Source organism: Apiospora kogelbergensis (genome assembly GCF_038363985.1).
Source record: "Apiospora kogelbergensis strain CBS 113332 chromosome Unknown utg000009l_segment0_segment0, whole genome shotgun sequence".
Lineage (NCBI taxonomy): Eukaryota > Fungi > Ascomycota > Sordariomycetes > Amphisphaeriales > Apiosporaceae > Apiospora > Apiospora kogelbergensis.
In genome coordinates, this window is record NW_027117426.1 from 562749 (window position 1) to 580118 (window position 17370).

Below are 17370 nucleotides of genomic sequence, written 5' to 3' on the forward strand. Positions count from 1 at the left end.
ACCCCTTAGAAAAGAGTTGGCGCATCTTGCGAGCGAAAGCGGTGTGGTGGATCGAGGGATGTTTACGCTAATCAGTCGCCGCAGTGGAGCAGTGGAGGGAGGACAATAGATCGGTAATCTCGCAATTCCTAAGCGTTGAATTCTTTATGGATGTTGCATTGTCAGACAGACAGCCTGGTTGCAGTTTCAGCTGCAGACCTGCACGTGTCCACTTGTCGTAGCGAGCCTTGCATGACCCGGGTTACAATCTCTAGCCATCAACTGATGAGAATGCCACACTATAAGACGGGCCTACGGCTCTGATACGATGGTTCATTATGTGTGTCCTTGAGTCGGACTATATTTGAATTACTGTATGGATATTTCAACCCACTCTCTGAACATAGCATCAGCATCCTTTGAGTCCTCGTTAGAGCGTATTCCTTCCATGGCAAACCTCACGAGACGTCTGGCGAGTCGGTACTTTGCGTCATAGGCATAGCGACAGTAGTCCTGACCAGCGCATTGCTCGAATAGGAGCTTCAGCTGCCGGTTCTCAGGCTCGGGAGGGTCATCATTCGCTTTCCGCTCGTCTTCGTCTTCGTCATCCTTCCAGTCCCAGATCCACTGCGGCGGGGCGCATGCCATGAAGCCAGGGCCAAAGACAGCACTGTCCCAATCCAGTATTCCAGATATGATGGTTTGCTCTGTCACGTCGGGCGCACAGCGGACCAGAATGTTGCGTGGCGCCAGGTCAAGATGTGCAAGGGAATAAGTGGTTTGGCTGAGATAGCCTTGTTGGTCCAGCGCGGATGCCATGGAGACGAACTTTTCCACCAGACGAGGGATGTATTTGCCCTTTGGGTCACGCTCAAGGGCGTCACTCTTCTGTAGCTCGAACATACTTGATAGGATGTCGAATAGTTTTTGGGGGTCTCATGTTGCCCTAGAACAGCTCTGTATGGCTCGGTCTCATGAGATTCCGTCGAATACCATGCCTCGATGGCCACGGTTGGATTCACCGCAGTTGTCTTAGTATCATTATGGAGCAGAGCTAAATGACCAGGGTCGCAACTTCTGGTTTCAAGCATTTGACGGACAACTGAACCAAAGCTTTTGGCGAATAGGCATTTCTGCCAATGATCCAACGTTGGGAAAGTATGGTAGAGGTCGGCGCCTGGAAGTCGGTTTTGAACCATGTAGGGAGAGAGCACTGGATTGGAGTCTGTCTGATCAAAGTGAATCACTTTTGGTGCAGGGATGTGTGTATGTTGCTCAAGGAACAACAAGACAGCAACATCTCTGTCCAGACGCGCCGAGTCAAACCGAGGAAGTCTGAGAATGTACTGAATCTTGTCGTCAGACTGGGACTGTCGTGTCAAGCCGATGATGCGGTTGAATCCACCGCCGGGCAGTCGGTCAACGAGGATTTCCCCGGCTGGAGCATCGATCCAGATATGGCTCTGCGCAAGGCTAAGAACACGATCCTTGAAGGTTTCAAAAGGTTCATGGTCATATTGGACTGAAGATGAAGCCGTCCGTTCGCTTGCGTCGCTGCTGGCGTGCGAAGTGATGCTTGATGCGGCAGTCGACATGGTACCGAAAGGTCACCAAGAATACCACTCTGTTTTCGTGCTGGTTCTTGCCTGATCAATCAGACCTGGACGGAGATGCATCGAAATCGTACCATATAAATCAGGGGGAGAGTTTATTTAACAAAATCCTTAGTTGCATGCGGAAGCGCTCGCAGGAAGGTGTTATTGAAGGCAATGAAGCAAACAAATCTTTCATGGCTTAATTTGAGACACTGCGGGGGCAGGCTGGTAGGCGTGGCCACTGCTCACGTGTGATGTAATCCCTCTATGGGCGGCCCGGACCGATGATAGAGTAACCTGGATCGGGCACCACACCGCCTCATTATTTCATCGACGATATCCTCACTGGGAGGTGAGGACATCACGATGGTGGTCCCAGAGTCTATGTGGCCTCTGGGCTGGCGTTGAGGCACCGTTTCAGGTCTGCTAAGGAAATAGCAGCGGATAGCAAGCTGACACTAACAGACAGTAGGTGCCAAGAAATAAAAGAAAGGAAGGTGCACTGAGGGTGGCGGTGCTGGGCCGCGAGCATCCCTTCACACTCACCAGCATGAACGAACTGGCAAATGCACTCAGAAACATGATAATGCGTAGCTAGGCAGGTAAAACCAGTTAGCAATAATACTTGCAGGGAGTCGAATAAGCCATAATGACTGAGAACTTTATACTGCTTTACACCCTTTCTGAAAATATAGCTACAAACTGATTGAGTACTCAAGAGACAGCGTGATCCATGATCAATTGGATGCTATATCAGAGAGTTTCGGGCACCGTCCATAACCCAATGGGTGTGTCCTTTCAAATTATACTTCATGCTAATTCATATTGAATATTTAAGCCGAGTTGAGGGCTTCAGATTGGTGGAAACCGAGTAAAGAGCGACCGACGATACGACCTTACGCGGAGGTCCGAAATCCAACACCAGGCAAGGGACGATAGAAAAGACATAGGAAACCTTCAAGCGAAAAGACCAAATAGCCGAACACACGAAAGTAGCCCCAAAGGTTACTAAAAGACGCAGCATCCGTTGTTGACGTCCATATTTATGCCGTGAAACGTCCCATCCCCTCGCCACCCAGGATATCACCCCAGTATACTAGCAGATGTCCGATGGAATTCTGTGCTTTGGGTAGTTTTCAAAGCCAACGAAGCTTTCCCGCGCGCCGGAGGTAAAAGCAGAGGGGTTTTTTTAGCCGCAGAATCCGCCGTCTCCTCGGTTCTCGTACCCGTTCGAGTACCACCAGGTCGGACCCTGCTGAGTCCGCCACCCAGCCACGTACAAACCGCAGGAACTGGTGATGCGTCGGTTGCTATCGTCAATGAGACCACGGCTGCAGGTGCTTCCGTCCCGGCCAAAGTCGCACATGTAGGCCACGACGCTTCCAGCCACGGAGTAGAATTTGGTACCTGGCGGCAGAAACTTGGAGTCACCGCAGTAGTTGTCGAGGCCGTTGACAGCGGCGTCACAGTCCCCCTCGTTCAGCCTGTAGTTCGCGCAGCTCACCGTGTCCGTAATATCGCGCCTCTCCTTGGACGCGAAAGACGAAGAAGAACGAGCACGAGCAGAAAGGTTCGGCTTGGTGGTAGGGATAGTGATGTTGTGGGCGGCAATGACCTCGATAACCTCCTGGCTGCTTAAGCCGTCGATGGGGATGTGCACATCTTGGCCGTCGGCCTGGGTCACAACGGCGTATAGCCCGTTTGGCTGGTCTGCGGGAACGACGAAGGCATGGGCGGCCCCGGAAAGGAGAAGCAGGTACTTTGCGAGAATCATGATTCCGAGAGGATCCAAAGGGACTCGAAGCGAGGGAAGGGGACTATGATGAATTATGGCAAGGGTGACAAGCAGAGTGGTTTTGGGCTGAGAGTGGCTTTAGACGGAGATGTTTGGAATCTGCTCTGTCCAAGTAGAATTCAGATACCAGACTGGGTTGAAGTGTGGTTTATATACACATTTCTCTTATTCTAGATGATAGTCCTAGGTGATACGTCGCCCAAATTCTGTGTTGCCCAAATCTTGTGTCACCTAAACTTCGTGTAACCAAAAGTTTGTGTCACCCGAAGAAGCAGTCAAGGCTCACTGATGATCAATACCAAAAATGGGCATAGACTCCGGCCACGATGTAGATACTAGAAATGGCAACTACTCATATGAGTCCAATAGTTGATTGGATAACTGTAAGGCAAGATCTTGCGAAGTGTGAGAGGGCCGGAGTATTATAATGCAGATGCGGCAGGCTAGTGCCTTCGTGACTGTGACACGTGGTCAGATTTTATAGGGCTATTGGCTTAATCTTTACAGATTTATCGATTGTGGCTGCTTATGTGAATACTATGTCTCTACTATACGCCGTATGTATGCAGAAGGCCCTCAATACGCCAACCTACTTGTTACGGTCTGACCAGATATGCAACCAGCCCCACCTCCGGCACAGCACAATAATGCCCCGTCAGGATATAACGTTGCCCGCGACTGGCCTAGACCAGTTACCGACCGGATGGTGATTTTCAAATCTTGTCAGACTTATGGCCTCCCGTGTGTCTCCCTTTCCTCCCTTCGCGTCATCTCCTGCTGTGAGTGATAGGAAAACGGCATAGACCGTACTTGTCTAAGCATGGTGGCCCCGGACCAATAGGTTTTGATGCTAAAATACATTGCATGCCATGCACCCCTTTCAACACCACCGACGATATTGGCCACCCCCTGCCTCTCATTGGTACCCCCGATATCACTGGTCTCGTCTAGTTGGCCAATCCCAGCTAGACCAAGGTTCCGCTGATCGTGTACTACGTTATTAAGGCCATGGGGACGCATGAACTGTGAGACAACTTTACCGCGACGTTACACGGCACATGCATTCGAACTTTCTAGCTACACTAACGATGAACAAGGTAGACTCACTTAGATAGGTCCATCCACATTGACCTCCGTCAGCGGTACCAGCAGCGCAGTCGACCACTTCACAGCCTGACAGAAGGTCGGGCTGGGACTGGGGCGCCAAAAACTACACCGGCAAATGTCTAGTTACAGGTGGAAGGGCTCGCTGATGTAGCTAGTTGTGAAGAGAAAACCGATCCAATATGACTAATACACATTTCGTCCAAGCTAGGTGGTTTCAAGAACAACATCAGTCTCTATAGTGGCGGCTTACTCTCACTACCGAACTGACGGTGTCAGGCAGATCCCCGATGATTATGTTATTAATTCACCCCTTCTTCCACAATAGCTGCTGAACCCAAAATGGTACCGGTATCTAGAATCCTACTGTTCCTATTGTCACTTCTCACGACCCCGAACTTGTATACACTTCTTCTTCTTTTTCCTCTCCTGGGCAGGTATGTATCTATTCCAGCTATATAGCTAGCCAATCCATCCGCTAGCTATGTGGCTTTGGACTAGCATTTCAAGATTATAAGATTACGTGCTTACACCGAGAACTATAAAAGTAACCCTAAGCATCTCGCCTAGACGACTTTTTGGTATTTCGGTGGGGAGAATATGTAATACGTATGAATGGAGGCTATTATTACACGCCTGATAGGTGGCCTTGGTCTAATTATGAGCTACAGAGGACAGAAGGCTTAGCTGACCCAATATACCCGCCAGATTACCTTGGTTATAGTTTGAAGTGTTGCTGTGCATAGAGGTCTAATTCTTATCTGAAAACGTAGAGCCTTGATTGAGGTGGTCGCTTAGATATCCTGAGCCGTGTTATCATTAGAAACGCCGGGGGATAATAATATCTCGGTGTATGTAGTATGTATACGACATAATACAGGTAGGGTCCTATCCATGCTATGAGAACCTCGTGTAAATGCATATACTCAACACTGTGAAAATCTGGTGAAACTGTCGGGTACTTGGTCCCAATTTAGATGTGTGTGTGGGGGAGGGGGGAGGGGGGAGGATGTGGCAAAACCAACACCCAACCTACTAGCCGAGCGAGTGCCATGGACGTTCGTGGCATTCATTCTATGTGAAAACGAAAAAGAAATCGAATAGTGACGGACTGGTAGTAAGAAATAGTCTGTTGTGGATAGAAAGAATTTGATCTCCGAAATTGTATTATTCTACCAACTAATCACATTGCCCCCTCAGTATCCTCAGACTAGCTATCACACCCAGTCTACGAGCTGGCGAATGGAAAGCCTTCCAAATTGAACGTCAATTTGGTGCTGGACATGATTTCGTCCTTCTTCTGCTTCAACTCCTCCACGTCCCAGTTTGCCCACACGAATCTGCCGCTGAGGAACTTGGCCTCGGGCGACGTGAGCCAGAGACTGAACCCGGCGAATAGCTTCGCTAGCACACATAAGAGGTGGGTTATTAACTTTTAGACCAAGTAGAGGGATTGCATTTTCTCCGACGTACGGGTGTCCATCGCCAGCATATCCGGGATGGCTCCGGACCGGCGGAAGATGTCAGTATCCACCATGCCAGGGTGCACCGCGGCGAAGAAGACGTCCGGATTCTCAAGGGCCAGGAACTCAATGGTTTTGGCCAGAGCCATCTTGGACACTAGATAGCCAGACAGACCGACCAGCATGCTCGTAGGGAATACGAGAGAACCGCCGACAAGGGCCAGGACGGCCGCGCCGGGCGCCGCTTTGGGCAGTAGTGCCTTCACAAGGAGAACAAAGCTCTTGACGTTGATCTGAACTCAGACGATAGCATCAGTTATTGTTCCCATCGAGGGACTAGCGAAAGGAAAGGGAAAAGAAAAGAGCGCCTCGCGGAAACGAGAGGACATAGAGAAACAAACCTCATAAGCCTTCCAGTAGTCGTCGACGCCTGCTTGAGCCGCCGGCGCCGGCGAGTTGATGTAGCCCGCCCCCTGCACCAGAACGTCCCAAACCCCGAGAGAGGCGGCGAGGCTGCGCACGGCCGCCGCGTCGGCGACGTCGGCGACGACATGCTGCACCTCGACGGCCGGGTGGCTCTGCGCGAGGTCCGACGCCGCCTGCTGCAGCTTCGCCTCGGTGCGACCTACGAGAACCAGGCGCTTCGCACCGGCCGTAGCAAACGCCGCGGCCGCTTCGCGCGCGATGCCCGATCCCTACTCGTGGGGTCTCTCGTTGTCAGTTCTCCGCTGGTTGGGCACGGAGACAGACGGGAAGTCGGAACTCCGGGTACCCTAGGGAGGGGTTTGACTTACAGCGCCGGTGATGACTACTGTCTGTCCTTCGTGACGGAGGCTGGGATTCTTATAGTCGATGGCCGGATACACGTCGTTGTGCCACTATTCTATGTCTTCTGGTCAGTGATGTGGTTGTACAATTCACGTTAAGGGATATCATCCGTCTGGAATTTGTTCGTAGATGAGCATGTGAGACAGACGAGCGCATACTGTGGCAGTCAAGGATGGACAAGGCGGCTGCATTGAGACTAGTGGCAGGCTTGATGAAGGGGATGTGAGAGTGATGGGAGAGAGGGAAGACAAAAGGAGTAGGGTTTATTTTTATCTTTGAAATAAGAAAGCAAAAGCGTATATGTAGCAGGGCAGGCGCGATTAACGTATGGGAAGAACTACCGCGTCATACCTTGTGCCATTCGACCTAGACACCCAAGGTGTTGGCTACATGTCAGTCAGGGATAGACATGCAAGGGGCTTAATTAAGGATCCGATGCAGGCTCACCCATTCCGGGGCCCCTATCCGTCCTTTACGTTACACAAGCAGAACACAGATACTAAACACTACCGATCTTCTCCGAAACCCCTCATCCCCCTTGCATTCCCCCTTGTCCACTAACTGCCCACTTGCTGCGTCAACCTCTGGGCTCGAATACGCAGAAGACCGGACCAGGCTGAGTAGTCACCTGGTCCCTCATCCCCGATCACATCGTCAAGCGATGGCCTTCCCGACACATTATCGACTCCCTGAATAAACATACGAGGTTCAATCACTTATGCTAGCACTTGAAACCGACGGGATATGAAACACAAATGCTTACCGAAGAAAAACGGGCCAAAGGCATTTTTCTGGAGGATCAGCTCGGGTCGTGTAGCCCACCGCTCGGGAATTAACTCATTTGGATGCTTGAAGGCCGATTCCGCTATGGTGAAGTAAAGGTCAGCCTAGCTATCTGTGCCGCGCAAGGTATCATTCGGGAGCGCTGCACTCGGGATGTCATTTGAAGACCGGCCAGTCACAACGGGCTCCTAGATCGCGTAGATGATGCGCAGCCCGTGGTTGAGGAAGTTCTTCTTGTATGTAAACAGTCGGACTCGCACTTCCAGATTGTAGAAGATCTCTTTGAAAGCGTCGAACGCGGCCTTGTCCTCCCACACCATCATGTTCAAGGAGTCGTAATCCATCGGGTGAGGCTCGCCTCCGTATATGACGGGGAGGTTTGGGCGCTCTGGGTCTTTCCAGGTTGAGGGGGATGCGGCACAATGTCAGGATCGAGTTCAGACTCCGAAGTAAGGATGCTTGGCATATTGTTGGTCTTGGTAACGTAATTTTGAGTATGCGAAAAGGGGAAATGAGGCGCCAACGAGTGACTGCAGGAGCGGGACATAGATATCATCATACTTGGCGCGGAACTGGGCCGGTGTCGTGCCCTCCTTGCGACGGATCAAGGCTACAATGGTGTATGGTATAGTTCTATGTACTGTAAATATGGGAGTATACCATTATTCCTTCAATCGTGGCTATTCATATCTATGGCGTCAAGCTCCAAGCTGCAGGCGTTTCTACTTTCGGTACTCTGGATTCCGGCACAACCGACCATCAGGCCCTTCGGCCCACCCTTCGCTCCCGACGGCAGTCTTGGCGTAGAAAAGCCCCTCTCGATCGTACTTGTGCTTGATGGCGAGCAGTCTCGGGTACATTTCCCCGTAGAATAAGTGCTGAAAATCTGAGGTTTGGTAATCCGCTTCGTTGAGATACGCCGCGCCGTCCGGCGTGACTTTCTCCAGTTGCGGGAGCAGCTCGTTCGTGATCTGGTCTTGCGCCGCCAACGTGGCCGCCCAGTCCTGGTAGTCGATGGCAGTGCCGATCGAGATCCCGAACAGCGCCTCGCGGAACTTGGGGTTCACCGCACCGCCGTCGGCGGAAGAGGCGCCTTTCTGGAGATTGTAACTCACGCCTGACATGAGCGTCCGCGAACTGATGTACCGAACGGATGCCATTAGATTTGCGGTGTCATTAACGGCGACCTTTCGTGGCACGAGGCGGCCCCCGAGGTTGTAGTCTGACACGTTCCAACTGGCCGTCTTCTGCAGCTCGTTGTACCGATCCAAGAACGTAGTGCTTTCGGCCGACGAATACTGGTACTGCAGACCCCTATCTTTGAAGGTTTGGAGGGCGGGCAGAAGCAAGTGGTCCAGCTCTGCTGACGTGAGATCCGGCGCGTAGGCGGGGCTGATCATGAAGCCGAAGGGCCCCGCGACCCAGACAACCATAGCCCCCGCGTCCACGAGCGAGGGCAGCGTCGTCTGGATGAAGGAGCCGATGGAAGCGTAAAGCGCATCGGCGTTGGTCCCGTCGTTGAGGACGGTCAGCGAAGCGGACGAAACACGGAGTTCGGGGTAAGCTTTCACAGTAACAGAGACGAGAAGAGCGAAAGTACCCGCCCCGCCTCCGCGCAGGGCCCAGAGGAGGTCGCTGTACTCGTTTTCCAGGGTGGCGGTGATGAAATCCCCCGCGGCCGTGATCACCTCGGCTTCGAGAATCTGGTCCGCGGCCAGGCCGTATCGGGAAGACAAGGGGCCGTGTCCGCCACCCTGGATGAAGCCGCCGGCTAGGCCCACGTTGGGACAGTTGCCGCCGACGACCACCAGGCCGTGGCGATTGGCAAAGGTATAGGCTTCGATGGCTTCGACTCCCGCACCTACTCGTAGCGCAGCGCCCGTGTAGCCCGTACCTTTGTAGGCAGCGATTAGATCAACGTACTTCAGGTGGTGTGTCCACACGCCGAGCGAATGCGCTCCGGTGGACTTGCCTAGGTAATCGTGGCCTGTGTTACGGATGACTAAGCGGATGTTGTGCTGTTTAGCGAAGGCGACAGCTGCTTGCAGATGTGAAACGGCGGTTGCATTGACGCTGTAGACCACATGCGACCCCAAGGTGCATGGAGTGTGCGGGTCGAGCCAGGGGTTACACGAATTATTGGAGAACTGATAGGCCATAGGCGACGAGGAAGAGGGGAGATGCGTCTCTGGGAAGTTCCAATTGACCCGCAGAGCATTGCAAGCATCTTGGTCAAACAGGCTGTTGGACTGGCCGAATAAGGTTGTGTGGCAGGCTGCAGCAATGGGGATGGTAGCAATGAGCTTCCCGTCTACTGTCTTGTTCAATTGTTGCCAGACGCTCGTCGGGGGCCAGGACGCATCTCCCGGAATGGTTCGACAGTTGTGTTGGCTGTTGGGGCGTGAGTCGGAGGAACTTCCCACAGCAATGGCCGCAGCCACAATGACAGCGGCGGCAACACCAACAAGATGACGCGTGGACATGTTGGCAAGCCTTCTTCGCAGGCGGTGTAGATGTTGTTGACACATGACGAGGAGAAACGAGATAGTATTGCTCATTTACACAAGCCCCGTGGGATAGAAGAGGATAAAGACTAGTTTCGAAGGATTCGTGAAATAGCCGGGAAGGGGGAATTAATAACTGTGTACCAAGAGCCGATTCCGCCGGGAGGATTCTACCGGAAGGATATTCCGGGGGATTTCTTCAGTTGCCTCTCGGGGCTTGGCATCTTACAGCACCTCGCTTGACCCGTGCACAACCAACACCTCCATGGATTATTCATGCACCATGACCATAGTCATGTGAAAGCCAGAGTCTGTAGTTTTTGAGAGTTCGTAGTAAAGAGCAAAGTCCTCACTTCTGGCTTGCGACTCAGTTTCTCTGACTCTTCATAAGTGAGCTGTAATGTCTCCGGTTGTTTGCTCGTATCCCCCTTGCTTTCTCGCCTTGCATCTGGACAACAATGACTATGACGTATGTATCTCCTGAAGGTCACAAACTCATTATCTGGCTGTCTCTTTTTACCGCCCTCATATTCTCCATTTTTGGGCTGCGCTTCTATGTCATCACCCGGCTGAACTGCAGTCCCCTCTGTCTCGAAGATGGCGCCATTCTCGTGTCGGTCGCAGCACTACTGGAAATGGACGGAACCACATTCTGGGGTATGTCTAATGACGATATTAAAATCATTGTCTAGTTCCCGGTATCAAAATATCTGACTGTCTGTTGGGCTATTGAACCAGCCATCCACAACGGTCTAGGAGCGAAAACCGAAACGCTGCCATGGCCACAAATGGCAGTAATTATCAAGGTGAGTGATTAGTCACCTCTTACATCCGTCCCGACTTCTTCCAATATTTCATCCCTACTAATCCTTCCTGCTTAACTCATTGTGTCCGCCGGCTGGACCTGGACCATCTCGACCTGTGTCTGCAAGATTGCTCTCCTGCTCCTGTACCTCAAGATATTCCGCCACAACGCCTTTCTGAGGCGAACGGTTTGGATCCTGGTGATCCTCAACGTTGTCTATGTCATCGTTTTCACCAGCTTCTTCATGACACAGTGCGACCATATCTCGGATGCGTGGGACCCAGTGCTCTCCAAGACAAACTGCCGACCACGCTCGATCCAGGAAATTGCTTCCGTCGCCGTCAATTTGCTACTCGATTTGCTTGTGGTTATCCCGCCGCTCCCGAGCGTCTGGAAGCTCCAGATTCCCGTCGACAAGAAGATCGGCGTTACCATCATGTTAACTATCGGACTTGCGTAAGCCGAGAGCCATAAAGGAGAGCCACCCTTTGGCTGTTTGCTAACCTCTCCCCAGTGTCATAGGTATCATGGCCTGGCGCCTGCATTCCACCATTGTGCCTGTAGAGCCGGCCGATCCAGTCCACGATGCATATCTCCTCACTATACAGAGTCATCTCGAGCTGTGGCTGGGTATCTTGGCCGCGAACATGCCGACACTCGGCTCGCTGGTCAACCGTATACCCGTGAGTCATGTGAAGAAGTATTTGATCTCCGACAATCCCTCTAAGAGAGGTCCAGACGTCAGGCTAGCAAGCTGGAAGGGCCTGGCTTCTGGTAGTCGTGCGCCTAGAGGGAACGATTTTGTCAAGCTCCCAGGTGAAAGCGGCATTTCCGAGTCTCATGGGGGTATTTCGAGAAGTCAAGAGTATGAAGTTTTGTATTCGCGACCAGAGATCGCCTAGCCAAGGCGTCTAATAGAACCTGCTGAGCCTGTCAGCAGCTGTCAAGACCATCTTATAGCTTCGCAATAGTCTTTATATGAAGATTCATGTGGTCTTTCTTGGGGGTATAAGCTCGCTGCAGCTGCTACCCGAGCGCTGGTAGGATTAGTATGGGAATCAAAAGGTGTTTTTGTAAGATACTAGACGGTTGCGGGAATCAGAGGAGCTGTTGTTGTCTATATTGGCCTGCGACTCAGATTTTGCCATCTGTGTTTATTTAAATATCCGTCAGCTTACGGCCATGGCAGAGAACGCCGATTGCCACCAATCGGAATATCTACTGTGATGTCGGAGTAAGCTGACACAGCTTATTCCGTACTGAACACTAAAGGTTTTCTCGACCTCTGCCATTTTCGCAACTCTCGCCAAGAACAAAAAGTGGCATTGAAAGGCGGAGACTCATTGTTTACTTCGTCTGTGATTAGATACAGGACTTGCGAGTAGTCCAAGCAATGGAGTCGCACTCCTCGAGCTCCGCCCCGGATGAGCGCACGCTCCTGCTTCGAGATGACCAAGCCCCCGACGAGGCGTCAGCAGCACCAGGCGCCAAGACAGCAAGCGCAGAGAGACGCATCCAGCTCAGGACACAACTCGGAGTGATCTTGTTCGCGGTCGCCATCTACCTTTACGAATACATGACCATTGCGCCGGAGACGAGCATTCGGGAAGACATCATTTGCGAGGCATACTACAAGAAGCTTGACCATGGTGTTTCGGCGATGACCACGGGTTCGACAGAACGCGACTGCATGGTGCCCGCAGTCCAGAGAGAGCTAAGCCTCGTCAATCAAGTCTATGTTACTCTGCACCAACTGCCGGGTAAGAAGCGCCATTGCCGTTTTGACGCGACCGGCGGGCGTTCTTGCCGTTGCTGACCTGAGCGCTCAGGGTTTCTCGCACTGCCGTACGGTATAGCAGGTATGTAGAGCGTTTTCCGGTACCGACATTCATTTGACTGACATGAAATAACAGCGGATCGGATCGGCCGGAAAAAGGTTCTTTTGATGTCAATCATAGGCATTCTCCTCTGCGAAGGCTTCCGCCATTTTGTCAGCAAGTATTGCCAACAGCCTCAACTGCACTACCCGAGTTCAAGTCATGCTTACATCATTCATCCAGACTGGCAAGCGGGTGGCATCCCGCTGAGAGCGATATGGCTGGCTCCTCTGTTCAAGGTCTTTGGGGGAGGTGACGCCGTCACCGCGACGATGCTATTGTCGGCCCTGACGGACGTGTATTCCGAGGAAGAGCGGCTAGTTGTTCCTCAGCGCAACCACCATCTGCACACAGGCTAACTTGCAGTAGCACAATCTTATTTGCTAGAGTGGCGTCGGTAGCTGTCGCCTGCCAAATCTTCGCGCCCCTCCTTGGCTCGGCTCTCATGCTGAAGAGCCCTTGGATACCAATCTTACTGGGATTCGCAGTATTCGTAGCCGGTGCCACTGCGACCATGGTCGTCATGCCGGAAACGCTCCCCAAGCGGCGATCCTCAGATCAAGTACCCGAGACACGCGTCACCCCTAAATATGGTTCTTGGGGCTTTGGAGCCCTATGGAAAAGGATCAGGTCGATGTTGACGACCTTTTGGCAGTCCATCACTCGTCTTTTTGGAATCAAGAACATCTCCCCTCTTATGTTCGGCTTCTTTGCGACCACGGTCGGGACGATAGCAGGCCTCTTTGAGCTGCAATATCTCCACATGCGTTTTGGTTGGAGTTACCCATACGTGAGTCTCTCATCGAAGCTTCTAATCCGTACAGAGCCCGCTGACAGTATCGCGTAGGCGACTTCCGTCTTGACCATCAGGCCGGCCGTCACCCTCGCGGTGCTCCTCGTCATCATCCCGTTGGCCACCAAGGTGTTGCTCTCGCGGGCTAGGGTGGCGACTGCGCGCAAGGACCTACTGCTTCTGCGCGTGAGCGCGGCCATGATGACAGCCGGCACCCTTATCCTGTGCATCGCGGACGGGTCTGCGCTAGTTGTGATATCGCTTGTGGTTTTCGCTCTCGGCAATGGGTTTGTCACTGTGGGCAAGAGCTTCCTACTGACCCTGGGGCCCACCGAGATGGCGGGGACGCTGCTGTCGGCTATGAACCTGAGCGCGTCCATCGGGGCGGTGCTTGCGGGGCCCTTGATTGCCGTCGCCTTCAACTGGGGTCTCAAACAGGGCGGGGTCTGGCTAGGAGCCCCCATTCTTCTCCTTGCGCTGCTCTATGCGATGACTCTGGCTGCGGTGTGTGCTATACAGGTCTCTGGAAACACTCAGCAGCATGAATGTGAGGAGGACGAGCAGCGTGCGTGATGTATGACATAACAGATGGGTAGAGCCGTATTTATTAGATGGTCTATACATTAGCTGATTTCACCCCCTATTTCGATTTGCCGCAGGTAGACTTGTCTTAACCTAATTCATCGTTAATGGCAGTGAAAGAAACATCACGTTCATGTTGACTCTTGCCATTCGGTCCAGATTGGTCGTTTTTCGTTGTCTACTTGTTGAAGATTCAAACACGAGGACCACTGTCCCCTTGCGGATCATCCAGCACACAAACATACCCCTTGAAAACATGTGTCACATGAATACAAGACAATGCAACGGGAGAATGAACACAATGCAATGCGATGGGCTGCGTATCCTAGTAGTCGGAGACTATGATGCAACTATCAGATACGTGATTGGTGCAACTTTATGTGAATAGAGGATTTGAAACCTCGAAGGCTTGTGCGCTTTGCCATTCAGTCACTGATGACGCCGACTTGTGACCTGTAAACTGGGAACAGTACTTCACATCAACCAGCTAGTGGTGCAACTGGTATGCTGCGAGCAGCAAACTGTTTCCCAACAACATTGCGTAGCCCTGAAGAATACCATGAAAGTATCTAGCAGCTTGGGGATCGGCGCTTGAGGGGCGATGTAAATGCGACAAGCGACACTGTATTAGGCGATCGTATCTTCGGCGACAGTATCTTTGGCAAGAGTGCCTTCGGCAGCGGCGTTGGCCGCGTGGCTTTCATTGCCAACGAGGGCAAGCTCCTCCATGGCCTTCGTAAGGAGGTCGGTCTGGATGTGTGCACTTGTTAGCCGGGTCACTAAGATTCACAGTGATGACTTTGCTAACTAAGGACTCTTACCTGGTAATCACGCGATCCGAGACGGAGACGGTCAACTTCAATAGTGGGACGGTTCAGAGAAGCCTTGCTGACTTTGCCGAGGGCGAAGTCGCTTGGAGTCGGGTTGGGGCGAAGGCGACCGACCCACGCTCCGCCGTTTCGGCATCGGGAAGACCGTTCCGTGACTCTAGCAGGCCTGCCTCTAACAGGTACGTCCCCAGCGGGTTCGCTCTTAACAGGTCCGTGCGATAGGAGCCGCTGTCTCTTGGACTTTCTCCTTCCCCTGCGGCCCATGTTGCCCAAGAGAATATGGACTGGGGAAGCGGTTTGGTGCTTGGGTGTGGTTGTTGCTCGGGAAGAAGAAAAAGGTGCTGTAGGTGAAGGGAATGCGTGCAAGGTTGCTCTGCAAAGTGACTTCGATTGTGGTGAATTGCTGTAGAAGCTGCTCAGCATGAGTCACCAAGAAGTTGGTTTTGTGTGGCAGCTTGGAGCAACTTGCTCGCAAATTACAGTGCATTGAATGGCAGTCGCGGTGCGTTAGAGCGAAGGGTGTCAATGTTGCTACGGTCCTTGGTGTCGCCGTTCGAACCAAACTAATGATACGCAGCACAACGTCCTCACATAGTGGTCACTCTGTCGATGATAAGTTGTATTGGATCCATCTATAGCGAGATCCACCCAAAGCCCTGGGCTGCTATAGAAATGACAACACTATCCAATCTGTTTGCTGGTGTCAAATCGGGTGGTCGTTCGATTTGGCTTTCTCTTGGCATGGAAATCATCCCATGTTTTTGAGTCGGTCGCTCATGCAACGTCGAAGCTTTGGTGTTTTTGACTTTGCTCCAGAAACAAGAATTTGGACGCGACCCCCTGACGTCATGCCGCCCCATCATTACCAACGACCACCGAACCTGCCACGCCCACGCTCACCACGTCCACCATGCTCTAACCTCAACAACCGTTGCATTTGGCCCTTCTCAATTGAACCGTCTTTTCAAAACACCGTATTTTGACGCTTAAGCAGTTCGGCGCCCCACCATGGACGCCCCTAGCACCTTCCCGCCGCCGCCGGACATGGCAAAGCGGCTGGCGGCCAAGCACTTTGTGGAGCCCGAGGGCTGGGACATCGGGCAGACGGAGAACGACGCGCGGCTCAAGTGGCTGCACGAGGAGCACCGGCGGGCGATGGAGGAGTGCGAGAGCCGGCTGCGGGCCGTGGACCACGACAAGAAGATGTCCGAGGCCGACAAGAGCATGGAGAAGCACCGCCTCTTCCACATGCGCGCCATGCAAGAGGCCGACATGCGCCTCGCCGACGCCCAGTCCTCCATCGAGGCCCACCGCGTCTTCCACGCCGACGCCATGCGCGAGGCCGACGAGCGCCTTGCCATGGCCGACGACAGCATGGTCAAGCACCGCGAGTTCCACGCACGCGCCATCAAGGAGGCCGACGAGCGCCTCGCCGCCGCCGAGGACAGCATCCAGGAGCACCGCAAGTTCCACGTCGAGGCCATGGAGGAAGCCGACGAGCGGTTGGCCATGTCCGACGACAGCATGATCAAGCACCGCGAGTTCCACAAGCGCGCCATCAAGGAGGCCGACGAGCGGCTGGCGGCAGCCGAAGAGAGCATCCAGGAGCACAGGAAGTTCCACGCGCAGGCGATGAAGGAGGCGGACGAGAGGCTGGCGATGAAGGACGATAGTATGATCAAACACCGCGAATTCCACGCCCGCGCCATCAAAGAGGCGGACGAACGACTGGCGGCGGCGGACGACAGCATCAAGAACCATCGAATTTGGCACGAGGAACAGATGAAAGAGGCCGATGAGCGGCTCAACGCCGCAGACGACGCGATTGTTAAGCACCGGATCTGGCACGCTCAGCAGATGAAGGAAGCAGATGACCGTCTGAATGCCGCCGACAACAGTATGGAGAAACACCGTATCTGGCACAAGGAGCAGATGGAAGAGGCGGAACAGAGGATACACATGGCAGAAGACAGTATGAAACGCCATCGGGTGTGGCATGCTGAGCAGATGGTGGAAGCTGATAAGCGTATAAACGGAATGGGCTGAAAGGCCCCTGAAGATCGGTTGGGGTGCAATATTATACTAATTTGTAATTACCATTGAGCGGGTAGCATCTAGATTGAGAAGCGTTGTCTGGTCTTTCCATACATCATCGGGATCTCAAACCGCAGCGACTGTATAAAAAGGAGCATCTGACAGCGAACCTGGTAAGGCGGTGGACTAGGGTAAAATGGATATACCGATGGCGCTACGTGGTCAACAGATCTAGACCGTGGTTTGCTCAGTCACCACCAATCAGATCGAGACGCAAGCTCAGCTAGGGCGCCATAGCTTTCAAGTCGGCACTTACGTCTTCGTTTGAGTGACCAATAAGATGCGCGCCAGGTAACTCATGTACGCCAGTTAATTAAAGGCGCTCGCCAAATGTGGTG

The 17370-nt window shown here is 52.8% G+C and overlaps 9 protein-coding genes across 9 annotated transcripts; 4 read left to right on the plus strand and 5 right to left on the minus strand.

Annotated features, from left to right (window-relative positions):
- Positions 1–348: 348 nt before the first annotated feature.
- On the minus strand, positions 349–1574 carry PG998_013229 (uncharacterized protein; the record flags this gene model as incomplete). Its single annotated transcript, XM_066880045.1, has 2 exons — positions 349–883; positions 973–1574. The coding sequence occupies 2 exons, from the start codon at positions 1572–1574 to the stop codon at positions 349–351; spliced, it is 1137 nt and encodes a 378-aa protein (XP_066724184.1).
- Positions 1575–2763: 1189 nt separating this feature from the next.
- PG998_013230 (uncharacterized protein) lies at positions 2764–3348 on the minus strand (the record flags this gene model as incomplete). The annotated part of the gene is made up of 1 exon (XM_066880046.1): positions 2764–3348. The coding sequence occupies one exon, from the start codon at positions 3346–3348 to the stop codon at positions 2764–2766; it is 585 nt and encodes a 194-aa protein (XP_066724185.1).
- A 2353-nt stretch (positions 3349–5701) lies between these two features.
- On the minus strand, positions 5702–6920 carry PG998_013231 (NADP(+)-dependent dehydrogenase; the record flags this gene model as incomplete). Its single annotated transcript, XM_066880047.1, has 5 exons — positions 5702–5877; positions 5947–6229; positions 6338–6631; positions 6731–6814; positions 6858–6920. The coding sequence occupies 5 exons, from the start codon at positions 6918–6920 to the stop codon at positions 5702–5704; spliced, it is 900 nt and encodes a 299-aa protein (XP_066724186.1).
- An 815-nt stretch (positions 6921–7735) lies between these two features.
- On the minus strand, positions 7736–10030 carry PG998_013232 (FAD binding domain protein; the record flags this gene model as incomplete). The annotated part of the gene is made up of 2 exons (XM_066880048.1): positions 7736–7941; positions 8305–10030. 2 exons carry the CDS (start codon positions 10028–10030, stop codon positions 7736–7738), a joined length of 1932 nt encoding a protein of 643 aa, XP_066724187.1.
- A 479-nt stretch (positions 10031–10509) lies between these two features.
- On the plus strand, positions 10510–11758 carry PG998_013233 (uncharacterized protein; the record flags this gene model as incomplete). Its single annotated transcript, XM_066880049.1, has 4 exons — positions 10510–10708; positions 10790–10857; positions 10984–11312; positions 11371–11758. The coding sequence occupies 4 exons, from the start codon at positions 10510–10512 to the stop codon at positions 11756–11758; spliced, it is 984 nt and encodes a 327-aa protein (XP_066724188.1).
- A 491-nt stretch (positions 11759–12249) lies between these two features.
- On the plus strand, positions 12250–13092 carry PG998_013234 (uncharacterized protein; the record flags this gene model as incomplete). Its single annotated transcript, XM_066880050.1, has 3 exons — positions 12250–12616; positions 12686–12715; positions 12770–13092. 3 exons carry the CDS (start codon positions 12250–12252, stop codon positions 13090–13092), a joined length of 720 nt encoding a protein of 239 aa, XP_066724189.1.
- Positions 13093–13247: 155 nt separating this feature from the next.
- PG998_013235 (uncharacterized protein) lies at positions 13248–14099 on the plus strand (the record flags this gene model as incomplete). Its single annotated transcript, XM_066880051.1, has 2 exons — positions 13248–13523; positions 13581–14099. 2 exons carry the CDS (start codon positions 13248–13250, stop codon positions 14097–14099), a joined length of 795 nt encoding a protein of 264 aa, XP_066724190.1.
- Positions 14100–14735: 636 nt separating this feature from the next.
- Positions 14736–15202, minus strand: PG998_013236 (uncharacterized protein; the record flags this gene model as incomplete). The annotated part of the gene is made up of 2 exons (XM_066880052.1): positions 14736–14858; positions 14930–15202. The coding sequence occupies 2 exons, from the start codon at positions 15200–15202 to the stop codon at positions 14736–14738; spliced, it is 396 nt and encodes a 131-aa protein (XP_066724191.1).
- Positions 15203–15946: 744 nt separating this feature from the next.
- On the plus strand, positions 15947–16984 carry PG998_013237 (uncharacterized protein; the record flags this gene model as incomplete). Its single annotated transcript, XM_066880053.1, has 1 exon — positions 15947–16984. The coding sequence occupies one exon, from the start codon at positions 15947–15949 to the stop codon at positions 16982–16984; it is 1038 nt and encodes a 345-aa protein (XP_066724192.1).
- Between the last annotated feature and the right edge of the window lie 386 nt (positions 16985–17370).